The sequence below is a fragment of the Elaeis guineensis genome, chromosome 9 (genome assembly GCF_000442705.2).
Source record: "Elaeis guineensis isolate ETL-2024a chromosome 9, EG11, whole genome shotgun sequence".
NCBI lineage: Eukaryota > Viridiplantae > Streptophyta > Magnoliopsida > Arecales > Arecaceae > Elaeis > Elaeis guineensis.
Window position 1 is genome coordinate 13,794,510 of NC_026001.2, and position 26,815 is coordinate 13,821,324.

At 35.3% G+C, this 26,815-nt stretch overlaps 2 protein-coding genes and 1 non-coding gene across 5 annotated transcripts; all 3 read left to right on the forward strand.

The window, feature by feature from the left end:
• The first annotated feature begins 223 nt into the window (after positions 1-223).
• On the forward strand, positions 224-2,664 carry LOC140851727 (probably inactive leucine-rich repeat receptor-like protein kinase At5g48380). The gene is given in 3 exon segments (XM_073243809.1): positions 224-1,241; positions 1,377-2,285; positions 2,287-2,664. Coding segments are annotated over 3 exon segments (1,842 nt in total). The 5' UTR covers positions 224-398; the 3' UTR covers positions 2,377-2,664.
• A 3,510-nt stretch (positions 2,665-6,174) lies between these two features.
• LOC105037222 (probably inactive leucine-rich repeat receptor-like protein kinase At5g48380) lies at positions 6,175-10,339 on the forward strand. Of its 3 annotated transcripts, none has more exons than XM_073243167.1 (3): positions 6,175-6,372; positions 7,985-8,932; positions 9,067-10,339. In XM_073243167.1, the coding sequence occupies exons 2-3, from the start codon at positions 8,096-8,098 to the stop codon at positions 10,063-10,065; spliced, it is 1,836 nt and encodes a 611-aa protein (XP_073099268.1). In that variant the 5' UTR covers positions 6,175-6,372; positions 7,985-8,095; the 3' UTR covers positions 10,066-10,339. The 3 variants fall into 3 exon arrangements, with proteins under 3 accessions (XP_073099268.1, XP_073099266.1, XP_073099267.1); XM_073243165.1 differs by having other exon boundaries at positions 6,186-6,372; positions 7,971-8,932; XM_073243166.1 differs by having other exon boundaries at positions 6,186-6,372; positions 7,989-8,932.
• Positions 10,340-15,825: 5,486 nt separating this feature from the next.
• On the forward strand, positions 15,826-15,898 carry TRNAK-UUU (transfer RNA lysine (anticodon UUU)). The gene has a single exon. It is a non-coding gene; the product is annotated as a tRNA-Lys (tRNA).
• Positions 15,899-26,815: the final 10,917 nt, after the last annotated feature.

A 26,815-nucleotide genomic window follows, 5' to 3' on the forward strand; every position in this document is an offset into this window, starting at 1 on the left:
TTCTTTGAGGTATCGAGCATCTGTAGGATGAAACTGTGCATCTGTTTTCTTGTTCCACAATTGTTTTCTTTGCCTTGCTGCTTTTGAATTTGCATTCTTTGTTCTCATATATTTTGTTGTTTTGCTAGATAAAGAGGAGACAAATGCGAACTGAATTTATTTCTAGAAATTTTTATACTTTTTAACTGTTTTTACATATTAGGAATTGCCGTTTTCTGAATTTTAAATTCCTTTCATCACTTGGCAAGAGAACTCCTTGTGCATGTTACAAGTTTTAAGTTAACTCAGGATCATATTTTCAGGTAGGTGCCGCTGTATCTTGGAAATGAATAACAGTTAGCTGTATAAGCCAGAGTGAATTCCCAGTACATTGCACCCACAGTTGCAGTTGGTATTGCATGTGTATGGCTATGCACAGAAGTGTTTGTGCTACTTTACTTCAGACCATCTTCTGGTGCTCAATTACTAACATATGTTATGGCACTCAGACCGATATTGAATGCTTAAGAAAGATACAACTGTCACTGCGTGACCCTTTGGACAGCTTAAAGTCTTCATGGAATTTCAGCAACAAAACAGAAGGGGCCATATGCATGTTTCATGGTGTTGAATGCTGGCATCCTGATGAAAACCGGGTCCTTAACCTGCACCTGTCAAACATGGGCCTTGAAGGCCCATTTCCATCGGGACTTGAGAATTGTACAAGCTTGACTGGGTTGGATCTCTCAAGCAACAGCCTTTCTGGGTCCATCCCTGCTGACATCTCAAGAAAGATACCTTATATCACAAGCCTCGATCTCTCGTTCAATCATTTCACAGGCGAAATTCCAGCAAACCTCTCTAACTGCTCGTATCTGAATGTTCTTAGTCTGCAGCATAATCGGTTGTCTGGACAGATCCCTGGGCAACTGACAACTCTCAGTCGACTGACATCTCTCAATGTTGCTGATAATATGTTATCAGGACAAATCCCTGCATTTCATACTTCCTTTTCAGCTGCAAATTTTGCAAATAATCCAGGACTTTGCGGGACGCCTCTGAATGATTGCACATCTTCAAAGAAGAGTTATACTGCGGTGATCATTGGCTCTGCTAGTGGTGCTGTGGTATTTTTAACAATTACAGTTGTTGGAGTTGTTATATACTTCTGCTTACGGAAGTTGCCTGTCAAGAAGAAGGAAAAGGATGTAGAAGAAGAAAACAAACGGGCGAAAACTATAAAGGGAGCTAAAGGCATCAAGGCAAGCTAACCTCATCTCTCTTTTATCTACTTTGCTATTGATCTTTAAGTTTTTTAGACGACTGGATGAGTCGGTTTATCTTTTCCTCTTCTGTATTAGGCATACAAAGCTTAGACACAGTTTTCTGGTGTGCAGGTTTCAATGTTTGAAAATTCAGTTTCAAAAATGAAATTGAGCGATCTCATGAAAGCAACCAATGATTTTAGCAACGATAACATCATTGGTTCAGGTAGAACAGGGACTATGTATAAGGCAACACTTCCAGATGGCTCTTTCCTTGCTATCAAGAGGTTGCAAGACTCCCAGCATTCTTCCAGCCAGTTCGAATCTGAGATGGCAACACTGGGAAGTGTCAGACATCCCAATTTGGTTCCCCTTTTAGGTTACTGTGTGGCCAAGAAAGAGCGGCTGTTGGTATACAAACACATGCCGAAAGGGACTCTTTATGATCAGCTACATCAGGCAGATATGATAGACAAAGTCATGGAATGGCCATTAAGGCTGAGGATCAGTATTGGAGCAGCAAGAGGCTTGCAATGGCTTCACCACAGTTGCAATCCTCGCATTCTTCACCGCAACATTAGTTCTAAATGCATCCTACTTGATGAGGATGATGAGCCAAAAATATCGGACTTTGGACTTGCATGGCTTATGAATCCAATTGATACCCATCTCAGCACTTTTGTCAATGGTGAGTTTGGTGACTTCGGTTATGTGGCCCCTGAATATGCCCGCACATTGGTGGCCACTCCAAAGGGTGATGTTTACAGCTTCGGAGTTGTTCTGCTGGAACTGGTTACCGGTGAAAGACCCACTCATTTGTCCAATGCTCCCGAAAGCTTCAAGGGCAGTTTGGTAGAGTGGATCACATATCTTTCAAGTAATTCCCTTCTTCAGGATGCAATCGATAAGTCTTTAATTGGTAAGGACCATGACAGCGAGCTTCTCCAATTTATGAAAGTTGCATGTGCTTGTGTACTCTCTGCTCCTAAGGAGAGGCCAACAATGTTTGAAGTATACCAGATTCTAAGAGCTATCGGCGAGAGGTAACCATTTCACTGCTGCTGATGAGATATTGCTGCCTCCCCTAAGCACTGATGCTGATAGCCTGGATGAACTTATAGTGGCAAAGTAATTAAAAGAGTTGGTATGATGGTACAAATAAGGTAGCTATACAACTGATGCTGAAAGCAGCCAGCAGCATATGTTACTCATCTTACGAGGAGACTTCCTGGCTATGCTTTGCACATAAATGTGTTCAAGTGTCCTAGGTGAGTTGCAATTTTTTGTCTTCTTATGTACAAATCCTGTTGGACAGAGGCTTGAGTGATGTATTTTCACTTCCATGTCGAATGACTACTTGTATGTTAAGGCATCGACATTATAATCGATGGCCATCATTCTCGTCATTCTTATCTTGTTGCACAAACTTTAATCTAGAGATGCAGAAGAAAATGGATTATCAAAGGAACAATTAGCGAACATAGACATTGAGAAAAAAGAACACGTAATTATATCAGAAAAATGATCCTTATTTACATCTGTGGAGAGAATACGGTATAACCGCCTCAGTCGTGTTTATCGTTATCTGTTACATATCTAGCTTTCAGAACTTTTCTGCAGGCTTCTTGATTGAAAATAATTCATAAGCTTCATTTCCTAAATATAAATAGTTTTGAACTTATTATTTCTTCAGAGTACCACTACCTGAGACATCTTCAGTTTTCTTCTATAACCATCATGGTACGTAAGCATGACTTGAGATGTCCACCACGGGCATAAGCGTGGATCTTTTCTGAAATCCTGACTATAGGGACAATCATGACACCATAATAAGGGCTGAGAGCAAAAAAGAAATGGGTATCCATGCTTAAGTATAGTATTATGAAATTGGATATATATATTTGATTTTTGTATTATTTACTGATTTTTATATTATAGTAAACTGACATGAGATTGTATTCAAATATCTTTAATTTTAAAATTTTAATCTTGATCAGATTGATATTGCATACTTATGATATATTTAAATTACATATCATTATGGCTTAGATCTATTTTATAAATGTATCCGTTACTTATTGAGCTGTAAAGCTCATAAATTTCACATGTGGTTTTCAGATTCAGGAACTATTTTGGAGGATCAGATCTTGACATTTTAGGATTTGTGTAAGAGACGAGCCGGTCCGTAAAAATGGTTATTTTTGGAATAGCAATGTTTAATGATATTATATAAAATTGTATAGATTACTGTAAAATTAAAGTTAAAAATTGAGATAAAAATGGTTAGTTGTTCTGTTATTACAATTGTTTAGAATATGTCATTTTATATATTATATTGAGATTTTGTCAGTTGAAATTTTGTATACCTATAGAGACAGTACTTATAGGTATGCGGTGATGTTCATAGTTTTTAAATTTTATTTTAATTTAAATTTTGAGTCAAGGGCATGGCATGAGCTCAAAAGTTTATAATAAAATGAAAAAAAGAAAATCATATAGCCAAAGTTGACCCAATTACCTCTCCTTTGGCATGTTGACCCCATCGGTCGAGTGCCCTCAAAAACAAAAAACCTCCTGACCAGCACCAAATATATATATATATATATATATATATTATATATATATATATATAGGGCCTATGATAATACATACAAAATTTTTTTGGATCCACATAATACTAAGTAAAAATTTTTTATTATTGAGATTTCCACCATCTTATAAGGTGTTTATACCAAGATAGAATTTAATCTCTGTTTATCTAGATGATGACAAAAATTCAAGGAAAAGAAGGAAAACATTCAAGATGTAGCCAGTATTATAAGAACCGAGTTCGAAAGATCTTGGTTTATAATAAATCCTGATTAATTTCTATCCCAAACTAATAATTTGAGTATTTATAATTAAAACATTAATGTCAAATATTTTAAAAATATATAACTTTAACTAATAATTCTACATCAAAGTTGGTTGACCTATCATGATATCAATTATAATTAGTTGGCACAATTAATATAGATCAAAACAAAAATTTTCTGATATCGTAGAGCTTGAAGGTTGAACTTGACGGTTTTGTTCTTTTAATTACAGTCGTGTGTGTATTGTGTGTGCATCTGGCCTCATGTGTTGCAGAAAGCCGCTATTATCACATGAACACCAATGCATCACAACTATCTCTTAATACTTTCAGGCTATAGATGGCCATGACCATGAAACAGGACCATCAGATTGACCAAAGTTTATAGGATCCAAACCCTATGAAATATAAACAATTCTTTTGATCAAGAAGAAATCTTGATGCTGGCACGGTGTTTGCCACTATAGTCCAACAAATCCTTTGGTCGCACGTGGCAATAGAAAACCTTTCTTGTGAATGAAATTGACCAAGCGAAAGATATAGGCAATGTACATGATCACAAAAAATATAATTAAGAATTTATTTGGATGGTTGAATTTAAAATAATGGATTTGGATCAATACAATCATTTAATCAAATTTGGCTGTGCTATATTTACATAAATGTGTGAATCGGTCCGAATGTATAATGTAGCTTAGCCAAATCTGATTTGGATGATTGTATTGATCCAAATTAATAATTTATATGAGATTTTGGATCCAACTATTTAGATTTTAAAATAAAAAAATAAATTAGATAGGAAGAGAGAAATATCAAATTCATATTCTCAATTCAGAACTTTATGCATTCATGATCTGGTTCAACTTTCTTAATATCTAAAATTTTTAAGGTATTCAATTGGAGTAAGTTAGATTTTAGGATGGAAATAAAAATAAATGGCTCCCAATTCAACTATTTCATCCAAAAAGCTCCATTCACATTATAATTTAAAGAAGGATAAAATATTTTAATTTTTTAAAATATAATTTTTATTTTTTTATTTTTTTATTTTATTTAAATTTTAATTATATTTTTAATTATTAATTAAATATATTGAAGGATATAACCATCTGGGCAGGGATCAAACGCAACTCTTAATTCTTTACCTCAGAAAAACACAACTTTTAATTAATTTATTTTTTAATATTTTATTTCTCTCTCCCTTTGGGCACTGGTGGTATTAAAAGAATCCGGCACCAATCCACCCAAACACGGCATGAGCAGTGTTCCTCAGCTTCCCTCCCGGTCTTGCCGGGCTTTTAAGTCAAGTCAGACATCAGGACATAACGTGGGCCCCATCACGAGAACTGTGACCATTAGAACGCATAGAAGTCGTCCCCTAGTCCATTCTCCTTTTCCTACATCTGTTCGCATACAAAATACTACGCGATCCATCAACTCTACGGCGTCAGATCCGCCAAGTTCGGCCTTCAATGGAAGATCTAAAAGACCTCATAGATTTTTCTATGAGCGCATTTGGACAATAACATCATATCCCGTCCACGGGTTCCGCGGTCACGTCCCAACGATGACCGCAATGAATGCCGTCTGACCGACGCGTGGCAATGAGCGCCTACGTTGCAGCGCGTCCATTGGATTTAACGCTGTTGCTGTTTTAGAAATGTACTGGATCAGCCCACACCTACGAAAGATTCCAACGGGTGGAAGCCGGACATCTTGACTTTGACCGAAGTTCTACGCGAAACGGGAATCTTATCCAAAGGAACGCATAGAATTCTCCATGCGAGAGAACAGATCGACCGTTACTTTCCAGATCGACGGTTGCAGTCTTCCTATCAGCAGTAAAACTTATGTGCGGTGCAATCAGACAGCTAGAATTTAGTAGCAGCACCAATCATAATTATCACCAAGTAATCATAATTAAATGAAAGAAAACAACATGGAAGTCATCATAATCACAATGGAGATTATAATATTCGCAAAATCCAGGGTCCTTTTATTCTGATAGATTTAAAAGCATTAAAAAATTCCTTTTTGTGGGTTCTTGGATTTTATTTTATATTATAAAAAATATCGACTGGTGGTCGTGGGCTTGGCTTTGAATCTTTTACCAACGATTTAGGTTTTTTGGTGGGGGTGGAAGCGACTCTGGGCACAAGAAAGTCGCCTCCTTTGAGCTCCAGGTCCCCATTTCCCCTCTCCGGGGAGCTTCTAGGGTTAGGGTTTCTGGGATCGAGCTCTTCCGTGGTCCAGCTCTTGTCTATGGAGTTCCTGGTAAGTGATCAAAATAAGAATTTTTTTGGGAAAAAGAGTTTTTTTATTGTCTGTGGACTGGTTTGGTCATATGGTTTGGTGTGAATTAAGGTTATTTGACGTTTAATAGTGCTAATATGTGGAGAATTATTGATCTTGGTGAACGTGAATTGGATCTATTTGGACTGGGTGTTGTGTTAGTTTAGAAGTTGAAGCTTTGAATTTTTTAGTGTTTTGGGGTTTCTATTTTGAGCTCCGGTGTTGGAAAGATTGGTCTTTTAGGGGTGGGTTGTGGATCTTGGTGGGTTTTGATGGGTTATTAGAGAGGCAAAGTTTAGTTCTTTTTGGTGCTTTTATTTTGTTCCTTCAAGTTGGTTCATGTGGGCTAACTTTAGCTTTTTTATGTAAGTTTTTTTGTTACTTGGTGTGGTTGTCGAGAGGAGCATGATGTGTCGTGTGTGTTTTGCAAACTTTAGATTAATTCTTGAACTGGCCTGCGTGTGGTAAAGGACTCGTTTCCCCCAATTTCCTTGTGAATGTTTTGGGTCCTTAAAACCTATGGCTTTCACAGGCATAGAATTGATTCTAAGATGAAGTCATTTCTTTTTGGCTGCAGTATCTTAAGTTCTGGATGATTGCTTTGATGGCTTGGATTGTAGCATGTCTTTGGGGGAAGTCTTGGGTGGAGTTGTTCAGTGCTTTGGTAGTTCAGCTTCACATGGTTTTTAAAAAAACTCATTTGTTGAAGTTTAGCTGTACTATTGGGTGTGTTTGGATCTTGCCAAGGTTTAGTTGGTAAGACTGATTGATCTTAGTTTTAGTTTAAAGATGTAGATTTATGACGTTCACAAATTGCATACTACTTCTTTAATTGCTGTTATCTTTTTCGTGTTTTGCCCCTTTTCATTGGTGATTGCTTAAATCTTGTTGAAGTTGTTAAAATGTTGGAGCTTCCATGAGCTCTTGGTGGCACTAATCCTACTCTAGTGATCAAATTACTCATTTTCTTGTGAAACCTCTGCTTTGTCCTGAACATTATCAAATATTGGTGCGATTTATGGAGTGAAGGTAGAGTTCACTTTGTCTTTGCATAATCGATTCATTTGATATGATTTATCTTTTACATTGTAGAAGATAAGTTTGGTCTCTTGATAATGGTTTTGGAGATTGTAAACTGTAACTATAAAGCTTGTGTCTGTATTTGCTTCTCATTTTGGGAAACTGTTGGTGCTTTTCATTACAAATTTTTTTCATGCGTTGCTTTTTTAACTAAACTCAAAATATGAAGTATTAATTTATCTCTTCATTGTCTCAATTAGAGACATTGAAAATTCTTTGAGGTATCGAGCATCTGTAGGATGAAACTGTGCATCTGTTTTCTTGTTCCACAATTGTTTTCTTTGCCTTGCTGCTTTTGAATTTGCATTCTTTGTTCTCATATATTTTGTTGTTTTGCTAGATAAAGAGGAGACAAATGTGAACTGAATTTACTTCTAGAAATTTTTATACCTTTTAACTGTTTTTACATATTAGGAATTGCCGTTTTCTGAATTTTAAATTCCTTTCATCACTTGGCAAGAGAACTCCTTGTGCATGTTACAAGTTTTAAGTTAACTCAGGATCATATTTTCAGGTAGGTGCCGCTGTATCTTGGAAATGAATAACAGTTAGCTGTATAAGCCAGAGTGAATTCCCAGTACATTGCACCCACTGGGGAGGGGATACCAGTTGCAGTTGGTATTGCATGTGTATGGCTATGCACAGAAGTGTTTGTGCTACTTTACTTCAGACCATCTTCTGGTGCTTAATTACTAACATATGTTATGGCACTCAGACCGATATTGAATGCTTAAGAAAGATACAACTGTCACTGCGTGACCCTTTGGACAGCTTAAAGTATTCATGGAATTTCAGCAACAAAACAGAAGGGGCCATATGCAAGTTTAATGGTGTTGAATGCTGGCATCCTGATGAAAACAGGGTCCTTAACCTGCACCTGTCAAACATGGGCCTTGAAGGCCCATTTCCATCGGGACTTGAGAATTGTACAAGCTTGACTGGGTTGGATCTCTCAAGCAACAACCTTTCTGGGTCCATCCCTGCTGACATCTCAAGAAAGATACCTTATATCACAAGCCTCGATCTCTCGTTCAATAATTTCACAGGCGAAATTCCGGCAAACCTCTCTAACTGCTCGTATCTGAATGTTCTTAGTCTGCAGCATAATCGGTTGTCTGGACAGATCCCTGGGCAACTGACAACTCTCAGTCGACTGACATCTCTCAATGTTGCTGATAATATGTTATCAGGACAAATCCCTGTATTTCATACTTCCTTTTCAGCTGCAAATTTTGCAAATAATCCAGGACTTTGCGGGACGCCTCTGAATGCTTGCACATCTTCAAAGAAGGGCTCTACTGGGGTGATCATTGGCTCTGCTAGTGGTGCTGTGGTATTAACAATTACAGTTGTTGGAGTTGTTATATACTTCTGCTTACGGAAGTTGCCTGTCAAGAAGAAGGAAAAGGATGTAGAAGAAAACAAATGGGCAAAAACTATAAAGGGAGCTAAAGGCATCAAGGCAAGCTAACCTCATCTCTCTTTTATCTACTTTGCTATTGATCTTTAAGTTTTTTAGACTACTGGTGAGTCAGTTTATCTTTTCCTCTTCTGTATAAGGCATACAAAGCTTAGACACAGTTTTCTGGTGTGCAGGTTTCAATGTTTGAAAATTCAGTTTCAAAAATGAAATTGAGCGATCTCATGAAAGCAACCAATGATTTTAGCAACGATAACATCATTGGTTCAGGTAGAACAGGGACTATGTATAAGGCAACACTTCCAGATGGCTCTTTCCTTGCTATCAAGAGGTTGCAAGACTCCCAGCATTCTTCAAGCCAGTTCGAATCTGAGATGGCAACACTGGGAAGTGTCAGACATCCCAATTTGGTTCCCCTTTTAGGTTACTGTGTGGCCAAGAAAGAGCGGCTGTTGGTATACAAACACATGCCGAAAGGGACTCTTTATGATCAGCTACATCAGGCAGATATGATAGACAAAGTCATGGAATGGCCATTAAGGCTGAGGATCAGTATTGGAGCAGCAAGAGGCTTGCAATGGCTTCACCACAGTTGCAATCCTCGCATTCTTCACCGCAACATTAGTTCTAAATGCATCCTACTTGATGAGGATTATGAGCCAAAAATATCGGACTTTGGACTTGCAAGGCTTATGAATCCAATTGATACCCATCTCAGCACTTTTGTCAATGGTGAGTTTGGTGACTTCGGTTATGTGGCCCCTGAATATGCCCGCACATTGGTGGCCACTCCAAAGGGTGATGTTTACAGCTTTGGAGTTGTTCTGCTGGAACTGGTTACCGGTGAAAGACCCACTCATTTGTCCAATGCTCCCGAAAGCTTCAAGGGCAGTTTGGTAGAGTGGATCACATATCTTTCAAATAATTCCCTTCTTCAGGATGCAATCGATAAGTCTTTAATTGGTAAGGACCATGACAGCGAGCTTCTCCAATTTATGAAAATTGCATGTGCTTGTGTACTCTCTGCTCCTAAGGAGAGGCCAACAATGTTTGAAGTATACCAGATTCTAAGAGCTATCGGCGAGAGGTACCATTTCACTGCTGCTGATGAGATATTGCTGCCTCCCCTAAGCACTGATGCTGATAGCCTGGATGAACTTATAGTGGCAAAGTAATTAAAAGAGTTGGTATGATGGTACAAATAAGGTAGCTATACAACTGATGCTGAAAGCAGCCAGCAGCATATGTTACTCATCTTACAAGGAGATTTCCTGGCTATGCTTTGCACATCATGCTGTTCAAGTATCCTAGGTGAGTTGCAATTTTTTGTCTTCTTATGTACAAATCTTGTTGGACAGAGGCTTGAGTGATGTATTTTCACTTCCATGTCGAATGACTACTTGTATGTTAAGGCATTGACATTATAATCGATGGCCATCATTGTCGTCATTCTTATCTTGTTGCACAAACTTTAATCTAGAGATGCAGAAGAAAATGGATTATCAAAGGAACAATTAGTGAACATAGACATTGAGAAAGAAGAACACGTAATTATATCAGAAAAATGATCCTTATTTACATCTGTGGAGAGAATACGGTATAATGTCCTCAGTCGTGTTTATCATTGTGCTCTTTAGCAATTATGCTAGGCTATTGCAGCAATACTGTTCTCGCAGGCTTCTCTGTGATTTGGAAACATAACTCCATAAGCTTCATTTCCTAAAAATAAATAAGTTTTGAACTTATTATTTCTTCAGAGTACCACCACCTGAGACCATCTTCAGTTTTCTTCTATAACCATCCTCCAAAAAAAGGTTTTCTTCTATGACCATCTTCAGTTTTCTTCCATATGTGTTGGAAAGTTAGGGTCTTCTGTACAATGGTTGCTGCTTGACAACTGAATGTCTGTGCTCTGGCGAAAGGACTTTGAAACATGATAACAATAATCTCCAAGTCATTGAAAATTTCTTGAATTATTTTAGGTTTTCTTTCGGTCTAATGTTTCTCCAGATTATTCTCCATGAAAGAACCAAATTATAGCTATTCAGATATTCTTAGATTGTACACCAATATATGATTTACTCTTTGTCATTCACAAGTAATTGAAGAAACCTTTGTGTTACAAAGTAATGATACTATATGTTGTTGTGGGTCATGATATTTTTGCTACCATTTGTTGTTGTGGCCTCCTCTATACTTATTTTAAATGAAAATAAGTATACAAATATTTTTGGAAAGATCATTCTTTAAATTTTGTCGTTATATTCCTATTTTTTATCTCTCTGAACTTTCTCTAAACTTTTGATCAATCTCTTTCCAGATTCCACACCTCTACCTCTAGTCAAGTTCCCCCAAACGCTAACCTGTGACTAACCTTTAAGTACATGATATAAGTTCTAGTTTCTCAGCCTCACAGGTTTAGTTGGTTAAGCCAAGCCTTTGCAAACACTTATTCTTTTACTTATTCAAGAATATTTAATACTGCCCATGCAACTGCAAATTAATGAAATGGTGGTTTGGCAAAATTGGTATATTCTCATGTCTTGCTATAGTATATTGTTACAATTAATTTTTTGTTCCTGGCTCCACTAATACTTTGTAGAATTTTGTGGCATTGATCTTGCCCTTTGGTGCTCCAAGCCTCCAAGAAATGAAAATTGAAATATGGGGCATCAGCTGTATGCTTCAGTGCTTGTAGAGGATGTTACTTCTCTTTCACATCTACTTTTTGCATTACCAGCATAGGGGCATGTGGATTGCACTTGTAATTATTTAAAAAAATAACCTACTATTATTATAACATAAAAACTTGCAAATAAATTTATCTTATGTATCTTTGGTTGATGAAAAATTTATTCTTTTTAAAAAATATTAAACCAAGTGAATGTAAAAATGCAGTGGATAGGAATAAGTTTGATTTAATTCAATAAATATTTATATGCATGATTAGGTATTTGTGTGTGAAATTGGAAAGAATGTCTTCATAAAAATAATCATCTTTTATCAATTTTGTTCGCAATGATATTCTTTCATAGAAACAGAATACTTATATTTTAAATAGATTATTTGACATAGTGAAAAAAGTCATTAATGATAAAATTGATCATGTCGTGATTTATAACATTCGTAAGAAAAATTAAATTAAAAAATATTATATGAATGCATAACATGGCTCAATATTTTCTGAGAGTTATTTTTAAAATCAAAACTTTTGCACTATCTTAATGAATTTCTGTGAACCATAGACAATCTAGTGTTCTTATACCACTCTTGGCCTAAATAAATATATAACACTCAGTGACCCTTTTCTTTAACGGAAAGAAATGTTAGAGGTGCACATCTTGCAATTGGATGTGCATTTGTCAAAATAATAAAATATTATCTTATTAAATTGAGAGACCATGAAAACACAACCGTTCGTAGTAGTTGCCAACCTCTGGTATCAATAAAAATTGAGATTGCATAATTATCAATCTATATTCACCCAATAATTAATATTGAAGATGATAAAAATAAAGAAATAAAATATATTTATTAAATTCACTGAAAAAGTCATGGATTCATTCATATTCATTCATTTAAAGCCAATGTTTTTTGAATGTGTGATAAGTCTAAAATAACAACCACCGTAATAACTCAAGAGGCTTTTCAATATGTTACAAACAACAAGTGAATTTTAATAACTACTATAATTTGGTTATAATTTCATCGGAGAACATTATTATTGATAAAAATATTTTATAAAATTTTAATGGAATTTTTATTTTGTGTAAATAAAGGAATATTTTAAAACTAAATATTTCGACATAATTTACTTGTTACCATTCATCATTATCTTCTCAAATAAAAGTGTATATATCTTTTTTAGTATTATTATATATAACTTTCTTAAAAAAGTCATGCTGTTGCCAGATCTCAAAATATTTCCTTGTTGCTTTTATTGTAGGTTATAGATGCTATGAAGTATCATGCAGGCTCGACTTATGTTAGGATATTGTATATGTTCAGACTATATTGTCTTGCTCATTTTTGAGATGAGTGGCTTCCTTTCCTCTCTTTATTTGCGTCAATAAATTTTGATGTTCTCGATCAATTTCTCTGACCTTTTCTCAATAAAATTGAGACATGGCACAACCATGACTTGCACATGATGCCAAGAGTAACCATGAACACAGGGTGCATTCCATTTTTCTATCCTCAATATTTATTTGGCATACTACCAACAAAAGAACATTCCTCTATGGTATCTTGCAAAATTTGTTGTGAAAATACTAGCACTAAAGGCACGTTGGTTTTGCGATCAAAATCGAAATCAAAATAGAAATGGGAACGGTCAAATCCCTTGATATATTTGACTTAAGTGTTTGACTTAAATGAAATGGGATTGAATACTAGGAAAGAGTATGGATTAGATTTTGAGATATTAGGATATTTCTATTCTTTTTTTATAATACTCCTCCTAACCCTAAAAAATAGAAAAAAAATCTCTTAACAATAAGATCGCTATATGAATCTAAATAAAAATGAATATGCCTCCTAGAGTATCCTGATTGCATATATAATTGGTTCAACAAATTAACTCTTCCTACCGAAAAAGGTAGATAACGCTATTTTAAAGTTTTTATTCAATGAGATGTGACAAATTTGTGCCATTGTTAACATGTATTTATATACTTGTTGAGATTTTCTTTCCCAAAAGATTGGAATCTCCATTTTGCAAAATCTACTGCCTCAAATCACCTAGCAATTAATACATATAGCAGAAATGTTTTGCGTTTTCTGTTAGAAGGTTGCCATGATATTATGCACGCCAATCAATTGTCGTCAGGGTTCAAAGTAGTGGGAATCTTTGAGTGGAGAGGGAGGATTGTATTCCCGTGAAAGAATGTAATATTATTTGTAAATTGATGATGGAAGCAATTCCAGCTTAGCCATTAGAAAGACTAAGGAATAACTATGAAGGGAATGGGATGCTAATTTGCCTCAAGGAGAGTGGGGAAAAAAAAATCCTGAAAATTGTTGTCCGGTACTTTTGAATCCAGATGGAAGGACTCAAGTTATTTAATTTCCACCAATGATGTCATTGATTCCGGATTTGATCATATATGCAAAGTTTTCTTGCTACGTGGTGTAAGATATTGTGTGCGACTATGGGATTTGGATGAATATGAAATTGCAAGTTTGTTTGCACATAATACGTATAGGATATTTGGTATGGATGATCCACTCAAGATCAAGAGTGATATGGATGGAAGTAATGAGATCATCATATTTAGTTGCACCATGATGATCATAAATGGCAGTGATTTCAAATCACCCATATTTTAAATCACCATCCAACGCGATGATAGAAAATTCCTCTTGAGGATGGGTATCTAACATCACTCCATCACGATGATTTTATATTAAAATACGTTAATTAAAATATCCTTACGATTGATAGACTTTCGGAAGAGAAAACTATTTTTTTTGCGGTGATATTTTTCCTCACGCATGGGTGGGTAGTTGAGGCATGTGCTCCACGGAAGAGGGGCGTTATCTCCACAGAAGAGAAATAGAAAAAAACTATTTGTTTTATTTTAAAATTTTCTCTATCTCAATCCTTAATCCCAACTCTCAAAGGAGTGTGATTTGAAGTGATGATTTTGTTTCCTCAATCCATCACGTAATCTGAGGTTTTTCTTTGTTCCATTTCTTCTTATCAATTTTTCTTTTTATTTTTATATTATCTCAAATAATACAAAAATCCATTTGAGATATATCATGATATTTTTGATATCATATGGTCAGTAATCTTGATTCCATATCATACCAAATAAGTTATTTGTACATATCCGAGAATTTTTAATTATTGCATTATAGCAAACCAAACATAGTGATATTAGATCACTAGAGTATAGATCACCTTAGGATTTAGATCATTAGCGATCTTAGATCACCGTGGTGATCCAAATTAGATCACCAAACGGCCCCATAGGTTCTAAGATCACCATGGATGGCAAATGTACAAACTTGAGGGGTAACATCTGTTAAGGTTGCAAATGGATCGGGTTAATCAGTTATTGAATAAATCCAATTAAACCTAATCCAACATATTTTTGGGACCCATGAGGCTAGGTCGGATTCAAATATTAGATGTATTCTAGATCCAACACTATCAATATAAGTATCTATTTTGGATCCTTTTATTAGTTACTTGGTTTATCTAATGCAAATTGACTTGAAAAGGGTATTCTAAATTATTTCTTCTTTTCATTTGTTAAGAGAAAAGTGCTCAAATTAATCTCATTACATTAAGGAAGGCCAGCCATTGAGATTATTAATCTCTTAAGTAGTTGCAGGTTTAGATAAACATTAATTCATAAAGTTTTGACTATGTTAGCAAATAATTGTGTGACAGTCAAAATTTAGCTTAATTTAGAAGTAAAAAAAAATTTTCTTCATAAAATTTTGTTAATAACCCAATGTAGACTTGAGCTCAGATCGGATCCAATATTAATTCAAATAATTTGGGATGAGTCACAATCATGCATGTCTTCAAACTGATCTAAATGACTTGCTGGGTCTAAAATATTTTCCATAGATCCAACCCGACCTAATCATCTATCAAATCGAGTCAAGGTTCAATATTAAGACCTGCATATGAAATAAACTTGGATGGGGGTTAAGCATGCCTCGATTCAACCAACCATTTGTAGCCCTATCAATGGCCTTGTGCTATGAGATCTTTCAACCCTTTTGGGTATATAATCATATGCATATTCCTCTTTCTCAAAGATAAAAAGGAAAGAAAATTATAGGCATAAGAAGATAAGAGTGCAATGATTTAGTTTTCTTTTATCATCCTAAACCACAAAACGGAAAACTGCATGAGAAGCAAACAACCACCGTGAGCATTTTAGTTTTCAATGTATCTCCCTGAAAGCTTTCGGCCAGCCGTCTTAGCTCAGCCGGTAGAGCGCGTGGCTTTTAACCACGTGGTCGTGGGTTCGATTCCCACAGACGGCGTTTTCGATAAAGCATATCTGTTTTTAATATTTTTTATCTTTCTCCCTGGGGCCCAACTGAAGTCTGAAGATGTGAATGATGGTGAAGAGAACCGAATGTGTTTTTTTAATCAAACCAAGCTGGTTGCTGTAAATTTGCTACTTTCCACTTCATTTCCAACCATCTATTGAAGATACGCCTTCAGTTTCCAATCACAACCTGTCTTCTCTATCACAAACTAAATAAAGTAGCCTTGCTTTTTGAGATGAAAAATACCAACTCCAGATCACTTCAAATATCATGTACTGAATGGTAAGATATCATCCTCTGGTCATAAAATTTCGGCTTTCATTTAAAATGTAGCTTCTGGACTTTACAGCTAGTTTTGGATAACAGTCACTATGTCAATTAATGTGAATTAGATTGGGCATGTAGTTGCAAGCTGGTCTGTGACAATTATTCTTACCAATTATCCCCACTCCTTGTTCTTGTGTATTTTCCTCTATATCTTTGATAAACCCCCCTCTCAATGCTTCATCTCTGCATAATAGAAGGAACAGGAGAAGTTCACCAACAAAAGGTGAGTTTGTATATATCAAGCTTCACAGTGGAAATCCATCCTCTCTTACATGCATAGAGTGTGATGCAATCATCAAGTTACAAGGAGTCCTCTCAGCTGCTCCATAGGAAAATATGAGCATCTAAATTATATGGCATAACTCTTACCAAAAAAAAAATATACATATATATAGGGTATAACTCCTCCTTATGAGTAAAATTGGAGCTGGTATACTTTACAGACACTTGCATTCAAGCAGACTTGTGGTAGAAAAGGAGTAAGGGGGAATGGAAGGGAGAGATCACATTTCCTGTAAGATATCTCTAATTCTCAGACTTTTGGATTCTAGTGGAATAAACTCTGGAATCTAAGTAAGTGTCAAGTAAGAGGTATATTCAATCAATACGAAAATAGTATTCATATCTTCATAATTCTATTTGATCAGCAAGCACACAATAATTGCTTTAACCTTAGTGAAGCTATTTGACAAAGAAACCAATTCAATTCACTGCAATCATTAATTAGAATGACATTATTCCTTTAATATCTGATTGAGTTGGCTTTTATTTATATACCCTTTTCTTTTCAAAAATAATTGGATTTGAAAATGAGTGACTCCTATTCTAACTATTTGGTTGAAGAAGTCTCATTCTTATTTTAATTTCACGAGAGAATGAGAATGCTCCAATCCTCAAAAATTCAATTTCTATTTTAGTATTCAAATCCTATTCCGATTCTGATTTTGTTTTCGGTCATTAACCAAATGCATCAGAGAATATGACTATTTCAATTCCGATTCTAGTCTATTTCAATTTCAATCACAAACCAAACTAGCATGTTTGGTAGGGAGAATTGGGCTCTGGAATGCATATAAAAATTTGGTTGTTTGATTGAGAAAAGTCATTTTAATTTTCATTTCAATCCATTTTAGTTTTGATTCTGATTTTTATTTCGATCTGTAGACCAAACCCGTTGTTTTTTAAAGATTGTTCTTCCTGATTGACGCTAATTTGGTACTGCTTTGTAACCAGATGCTTGTGTGTGTGTAAGTGGTGGCGTTTGAATGCTGTCACTGCTGATGACAAACGGAAGACTCTTAACCAGGAAAAGGAGATGGTTGTTTGATTAATTGTCTAACCCGTCATTTTTTCCTTGTTTTAGTAGAAAGAAGAGTCTGACCCTCTCTTTGCCGCCCAACTGCTCACTTTCACCAGCCATCCAAATATGGAAATTGATATACACACTCCCATCTACCCAAAGGTCCACTCCCTCGTTTCCTTTCCTTTGTGATCATTCCAGGGTCAGGCTTCATGCTAAGGATTACCTGCTTAGAGCACCGCTCATATATAGATTTGAGTTTTTAAAATATATTTAAAGAAACACTACAAAATATAAATAATTATTGACATCTTTTCTCCAAAGTGTATGTATGGTTGCAAGAAAATTTATATTAAAAACTTATTTCCTAAAAAATAATACATTTAAAACATCTTTCTTATATATATATTTTTTTAAAATTAAGAAGTTCCACCTTTATCTTTTTACTTCTACGATCTTCTTGCAATAGACCAAATATATACTCGATATAATAAAATATATATACTTTCAATTATATAATATCAATTTTTGAAGCACAGCAGAAGTGAAGCATGTCTCACATTCTATCTCTCCCACTCCATCTTTATCTCCTCAACTTTTCATCATATTATGCTATTCGTATTCCATCCAAGTAATTTTAGAACGTGTAGCTTTTAATGATGAGATTAAAGATTTAAATCTTCATATAACATTTTGTCATTTATTTTTATTTAAATAAATTTTTTTGTGAAACTATATATATATATATATATATATATTATCCTTAAATATTATAAGATTTTCAAAAACTAAGTAGAAGCCATAGAAGTAAAAATCCATATAGTGGTTTCACTACAGTAAGAAGGTGGTTTAGCGACCATTTTTTGCCGACACTTTTGAAAAGCGTCGGCAGATTGTGCTGACCTGCCGACATTTTTAAAAAGCGTCATCTTTTAACGACGCTTAAAAGCATCGTAAAATTTGAGCATTGTCAACGCTGACGCTTTTAGCAAAAGCGTCGTTAAATAAAAAAAATGCCGACGTTTTTTTACGTCATTATGTAACGACGCTAAAAAGCATCGTTAGGTTCGTTTAATACCCCAATCTCCCGTGTCCTAATCTATCTATCGCGGCCCCTTTCCACCCATTCCTCCACCGACCCCCATCTCCGCCGCCGGCATCGCACTCACCGTCCACGCCGCACCCGCCGTCCACGCTGCACCACCGTCCGCCGCTCCCCTCTGCTACTGCGTCTGTCAACGCTGCACCCGTGCTGTGATAACCCAGCCAGCCCAAACGAAAAAAAAAAGAAAGGAAAAAAGAGGAGAAGAACTCCCGAAGGGAGTCTTCTTCCTCCGTTCACCGGCTCCTAATCGAAGTCGGAAACAAGTTTCCTCCGACTCTATTTAAGGAGGAGAACTCTCCTCTCTCCTCTCATCGAGAAATCCCGAGGCAAAACGGCGGCAATCGTCGAAAATTTCTCACAGAGACCCGTCGCTGTGCCGTCCAATTTCTCGTCGGAAAAGCTTCGCCGGCGACGGAGGTAAGCCTCCTCCTCTTCCTCTCTTCTCCCCCTTCTTTCCCGTACCGATGTGCACGCTCGCCGGCGACCGGAGTCGCCGGATTTTGTTGCAGAAGAATTTTTTTTTTTTGCCATTTTGCCGTCGCCGGTGGTCACCGCCGACCACCGGTTTGGCCCTCTTCTTATCGGCGAGTCACTCCCTCCTGCCGACGGTCGCCCCATGCCGGCTGTGCCGCCGGCCGGCCACCCAATGAGGGGACCTCAAGGTCCCCTGTTTCAGCCCAAAACAAGTCCACGGGAAGAAGAAAAGAAAAAGAAGAAGAAGAAGGAGGAAAAGAAAAAGAAAAAGAAAAGAAGAAGAAGGAAAAGAAAAAAAAAAAAGAAAAGAAAAAGAAGAAAAAGAAAAGAAAAAGGAAAAGGAAAAAAAAAGAAAGAAGAAAAATAAAATGATAATAATATAATAATAATAAATAGGATTTTCTCCTCTCTCTTCCGTGAAGAAAAAGAAAAAAAAGAGAGAGAGAAAAGAAAAGAAAAATTATTAAATTAGTTAATAAATAATGATATAAATAATAAAATATGAGAAAGATAGTTTCTCTCTCTTCCCTCTCTCTCTTCAGCCTGAATTAGTATTTTCTCTCTCTAGAATTAGACTTTCTCTCTCTACTTTCTCTCTCTAAAATTCTCTCTCTAGATTATTTCTCTCTCCTAAGATTTTTAAAATTTTGAGAAGAATGATGATAAATTTAAATGATCCTCGTGATGAATTTTTGATCTGTGATCGTCGGACGGTACACCGACATCCACTTTGATCAGATCAAGTATTTTTAGATTTTATTTCTCATGATCTTATTGAATTGTCCACATGATAATCTTAGCATGATTTGATCTGATCGATCAAATTTGTTGAATCATATCGTTTGAGGAGTTCAAGATGAGTTTTTTCTCTCTAGAATTTTCTCTCTCTAGAATTTTCTCTCTCTAAAGTCATTTCTCTCTCTCGATCGATTTCTCTTCTTGATCGATTTATCAATGAGAAAATTCTTTCAATAGTCCTGATCTGATTCTAATGAAGAATCCTGATCCATGATTGTCAGACAGCGTACTGGCACCCACCTTAATCAGACCATGAATCTTTAAATTTGATTATCCATGATTTTGATCTAGCCATGACTTGATTTGATCATGTTGATTTCACCAATCGTGATATTGGATCAATCATAATGTTGGATTGTGTCATCTGATCAATTCGAATTGTACCTCATTGATTTCTCTCTCCTCTAATTGTCTCTCTCTACTTGATTTTATGAAATTGATGAAGAAACCTCGGTCCTATCACTTCGAATCCGATTTGATCTGATAGTCAAACTTTGGATCATTTAGGTCCTAATTAGATTTTGATTAGATAAAATTAGATGATCGGACCCAATTTAAACCGTTGAAATATGGTATTCGTATTCTTTCTAATTATTGAAATTGATTCTAATTATTGAAATTGATTCTGTATAGGATTGTGGATGTTTGATCATGGGATATCGCGATATGATCTACGAACAAAATTTTTGGAAGAAAATTTATAAAATTTTATAGATTTATTGGAATGCGTTCGAGGTAAGTAATGTTTCACTTTTTCTAGATTTATCGGCAAATTATAATATATTTTTCTGACATGATTTGTGAAACGATGCATGAATTGGATGAATGATATTTTGTTATGAAAATATCTTATTTGAAATATTATGATGAAGCATGATTGAAATATTGATTTCATGATGCATTATATTGATTGATTTCGATACTACATGATTATATATTTTATTATCAAAATTAGAATATGAAATATGATTTATGAAGAATTATGATATAAGAAACACTATGAATTGACAACCTGACTATGTAAAGGACCCTGTCAATGAGGACATATACGTTGGCAATTGATTGTCCTGAGGGTTTATGTCGCCAGCGAGACCAGCGACATGTCGCCAGAGAGACCAGCGACAAACCGCCAGAGAGACCAGCGGTTCCGAAGGACTTTGCTGTCAGATGATTCGCAGCTCATCGCAAGCAGATACGCGGTATTATGACCCTGCCACAGGAAAAATGTGGTCATAGCTCATGGTTGACGAAAAAATTTTAAGAATGAAAGAAATTAAAATTTAGAAAGAAACTTGAATTTTCGAAAAAGAAATGAATTTGGCATGAATTATGTTGCATAATTGAAATTGATTTCGAATTGATGAACTCTATATACTTATTTTCTATAAATGATGATTTACTTAAATGCCTAATGAAATCTGTTGAAAAGTGATCATTGCTTACTGGGCTGTCTAGCTCATTACCTCCTATTTTTATTGTTTTTACAGATATTGAGGAATTAAGATGATACAAGATATGAATGGAAGAGTGATCAGAAGTAGAATTCCTATACTTTTATTTTAGGTTGAAAGTCTTATTGAATTTGATGTAATGCCTATGAATCATTGTTGAATTTATTGAGACATTAAAGAAAAAAAAAATTTAGATCGTTATGTTTTGGATTTAAATTATTGACTAATTATTCCGCTGTTATTTTAAGATAACATGATAAGATACCTTGCATGCTTATGGAAAGAGTTTTCTATGAGTATGCGGCGGTTGCCATGACCCTTGATTCAAAATCTTGGATCGAGGGCGTGATACGTGCGGTTCAAGCCGTACGCCGTCCGCCCTCTTAGAAGCAGCCTCCCCACCGACCCTCCTCCCCTCCCCCTCCCAATGATCGTTGGTTGGTTTCAATTTCCAACTGTTTAAATAGGTTGCCTGTTTCTTTTGATCTAATCATGCGAATGACTCTTTTTATAATGACTTAGATGTGCAATTTAGATTTGCTGTGCTTATATTTTTCTCTCTACAAGTATGTTCTCTATCTGATTGAGTTACTTGTACACAGCATTGATCTGTACTCTGAGTTCGACTGGTAGTTGTTTGTGGCTCAAAAATTTTATGATAAGTTGGAATCCGGAATTCTGCTGGTTTTTAGTGCATGAAGCTCACCTGTGACCAGCAACTGGCTTTACCTCCTTTTGTCACCTTAGAGAATTTTTATTCTCTTTTTTTTTTTTTTAAATGTGAAATATGGATCATGACCAATTTATGCGTTTTGCTTTTTTTCTTTTGGTTAATTTATGTCCTCAAGGTCTTTAATTTTTCTGACATTTGATGCTGTTCCTGTGATCAATCAGGCAGTACCTGCTTCTGTACTACGCAAGGCTGAAGTGCTGGTCTACCAGACGAGGCAATCTCTCTGAGAAAGAACGAGTTCTGATAACGGTGAAAGGGTAATGAATCTGAATGCTTGGTTTAGCTTGCTGGGAGATCTGGTTTTAGTCGCTGGAAAAGCTGATAGATATTGAGTTATAACTTCCCCAAATTTGTTCCTTCTATTAGTCTATTCCTTTTTGTTTTCCTTTATTTAATTGTTGTCGTACTATGCAATTGAATCACTCTGCACCAATGTAACATTTTTTTCGTTTTCCTTTATTTACTTGGTTTTCCCAGTCCTCTTACATTCCAAGAGAGTAAAACCATGTCAAGGTGGGGTCACACTGTCTTATATTGGAAGTACACCTTTCAAGCAACATGCTCCCCCATGCCTTACAGCCACGCTTGTTGGGATTACAAGCCATTATTCTAAATCTAGAATCTTGATGAAGATAGAGAAGTCTACGTGCGATCCCTAGTATGATGGTGAAGCGATTTTGCCAACCCAATAATAAACGCTTTCCTTCATCTGCCCATTCTTCAAGTGATGTTAACATAATTTAGGATTTCAATTTATGCTTTAATTGAAGAATGTAAATATTAGCCAAATGCAAGTATTACTTTTTGTGAGGTTTAATAACAAAATGTTATGGACGTTTTGCTAGAATGCAGTCATGAAGCCCTATTATCAGCTTTACATCTCTACATGAAGACTCTCACGTGACTTATGTCTTCTAACTTTCTACTAGTTATTTTGTAGGAGGAAGTGCTAAGAACTAACCAAATATAAAGGTGTCTAAGCTTCGATTATGCATGTATTCATAGATTAGCATCCTTTCCCCTCCATGAATGCAACAACCTAGAAGCCGTATAAGATTGCGGTGCTGAAGTTTAGCAATCAATGTAACCTCATTTTTTGAATTCATTAAGTCCTTGTGATGATTTTTCAGATAGCCTTTTCACAGCTATGTCCTGCCCATTGTTGAGCTTGCCCTGCCAAGTGTCAATCCACAAGTTGATGATGATGTCATATTATTTTTGTTTTACATCTAAATTCATTCAATTCAATAACGAACTATTTCTTTTGTACATAGAGTGAATGTTTAAGATCACATTGCTGTTTCATAATTACCTGATAAACAGGGTCAAATCCACCCACTCCAATTTTACTTTCAATTGAGAAGTTGTTTGTGGCAGCCAATATGATCTCAAGATCAAAGAAAGGAAGATCTGGTTTTTTGCTAGCACTTATTTCATCATCTGTACAATACTCTTCTGCTAGGTAGGCAGTTGTTCCATGCTGTTCATTTTGAAAAAAAAAAAAACTACTTAGCATGGATTTTAATTTTAAAATCCATGCTAAGTAGATTTTCATGGGTGTTTTTGTGATGGTTGTGAATTTCATGCCAGGCAATATTAATTATGAATTAATTTTAAAAAAAATTATATTGCATAGAATCATAGACCCATCTTTTGATTAATGTACATATTCTATTGTATCCGTACATTTATTTATTTTTGTACGGATAAAAAATTATGTACATTGATCAATTGATTGTCCAGTATGGACAGTTTGGAAAATATGAGTAATTCTATAGGTCATTACCATAATCAAATGGTATGCTGAGAGTTCGAAAAAAATTTCGGATGATATTTTTCTTTTGTTCTTCCTATACGGAAGAACTAAAAAAAAATACTGCCAAAATTTTTTTCGGCTCTTGTTGCATATCATTTGATTTCTGTAATTGACCTATAAAATTAATACATTTTCTGAATGGGATAGAACTTTCTTTACCTATTAGTTGATGATAGCAAGCATTTACTATGTAAACTTTATCTAGCTGTTATTTTTTTGGATTTTATGAAATGACTGATATTTTTTACTCATTGCATTAATATAGATTGTATAATTTTTTTTATTTTTAGATAAATTACAAGTTCGATCATTTTTATCCTACAATGGATAAAAGTTGGATAAATAAACCAAGGAATAGTAAAGAATATTTAGATGGAGTTCATGACTTCATTAAATTTGGTATGGAGAAAAGTAGTTTGAATGGAAAGATTTTATGTCCATGTCGGAAATGTGTAAATAGTTCTTCTTTAGATCCACAAATTATTGAAGAACATTTGGTATGGAATGGTTTTTTAAGAGGTTATACCGACTGAATTTTTCATGGAGAATCTATGTTGCCATCATCATGTAACCAACCCCTGACTCATTTTGGATCCACTAGCCTACAAGACAATTTTGCAAGAAATGATGATATAAGGGGTTTGATCACAGATGCTTTTGGACTTGGTGTTCAAAATTTAGGAGAATCCAGTAGTATACAAGAAACAGTTGGGATGTTTGATAGATGTACGCATACGGAACGTATGCATGTTGAGGAGCCTATACATATATCTAATGATGAGACAGCTCGTTATCACATCTTAATGAAAGATGCAGATGAAGAATTATATTCGGGTTGTACGAAATTTTCTAAGATTTTTTTTCTTGTACATTTATTTCATTTAAAATATTTGAATGGATGGTCTGAAAAGAGTTTTACCATGCTGCTCAAGTTATTAAAGGATGCATTTTCAGAAAGCACTCGTTTACCACCATCGTATTATGAAGCCAAGAAAGTAGTAAAGGAATTGGATCTTGGATACGAAAAGATTCATAGTTATCCTAAAGATTGTATGTTATATCGGGATGAAAATGCTAATCAAGAGTCATGCAATATATGTGGATCTTCAAGATGGATAACACAAAAAAAAGATTGAGACGATGTATTGAATGAATTGGATACAACGCGGAGTAAAAAAAAATCGGCCAAGGTATTGCGTTACTTTCTCTTATACCTAGATTGAAAAGGATTTATGCATCATCAAAAACAGCTTCATCAATGAGATGGCATGATGAAGGACGTACAAAGGATGGAATGTTGAGACATCCAGCAGATAGTCTTCAATGAAAAGTATTTGATGATAGACATCCTGATTTTGCCTCTGATGTTCGCAGTGTTAGGTTTGGCTTAGCTTCTGATGGCTTCAATCTATTTCGGACCCTGAGTTCTACCTACAGCACTTGGCCAGTCATTTTGATACCTTATAATTTGCCACCGTGGATGTGCATGAAACAATCATCACTTATCTTGTCAATGATTATTCCAGGAGATAAGGGTCCAGGCAATGATATTGATATTTTTCTACAGCCTTTAATAGAGGAATTGAAACAGTTGTGGGAGGATGTTGATGCATTTGATGCTTCGAACGGCCAAACATTTAAACTATGGGCAGCTTTGTTATGGACTATTAATGATTTTCCAGCATATGTCAATTTATCTGGCTGGAGTACAAAGGGACGGGTCGCATGTCCTTGTTGTGGAGATTCAACACATTCAATTTGATTAAAACATGGAGGTAAATTTTGTTATATAGGACATCGTCGATGGTTGGAAGCAAATCATCCATTTTGATTTCAGAAAGATTTGTTTGATGGTACTATGGAATTGGGATGTGTCCCTATTCCACCTTCTAGAACTGATGTTCATAGACAAATGGATGGCATCAATTACAGCTATGGTAAGCACTCAAAGTCCTCTCAAAAAAGAGGAAGGAATGATGTTGAAAGCTCAATGCACGAAGGGTTACCAGAGGAAGTTAGTATCAGCACTATAGATGCAGAGGTGTTTCAAGATCCAGATAATTATTTCGAAGATGAAAATGAGGAAGACACACAGATAGCATCTACATAACAGCCCAGTAAATATTTATGAAAAAAATGAAGTATCTTTTTTGACTTACCTTATTGGAAACATAATCTTATTCGGCACAATCTTGATGTCATGCATATAGAGAAGAATGTTTGTGATAATTTACTTGGAACATTTTTAAACCTTGATGGAAAGAGCAAAGATAACATGAAGGCACATCTTGATTTAAAAGAAATGGGTATCCGATAGGAACTTCATCCTAAAATACTTGCTAATGATAGAATGTATGAGCCTTTTGCATGTTACACAATGTCTGCTCGAGAAAAAGATAATTTTTTGAGAGTTTTGAAAAGTATCAAAGTACCTGATGGATATGCATCAAATATTTCACGATGTGTGCATCTAAAGAATCGAAAACTTTTAAATCTTAAAAGTCATGATGGTCACATATTGATGTAAGATATTTTTTCAATAGCTTTAAGATCGTCCTTGCCGAAACAAGTTATTGCAATTGTACTTCGATTATCGTTATTTTTTAAGGCATTATGTTCAAAAGTTATTGATCCTCGGGAACTTGATCAGTTAGAATCCGATATTGCAATTACACTTTGCCAGATGGAAAAAAATTTTTCTCCTGATTTTTCACTATTATGGTACATCTGCTCATTCACCTAGCTTCAGAAGTTAAAGTTGGTAGATCGGTACATTATAGATGGATGTATCCTATTGAGAGGTATTATTGCAAACCTTAAATCTTTTGATAATTTTATTAGAAACAACAGCATACTGATATTTTAATAAATATTTAATTTTTGAAGGTATCTTGTGCATCTTAA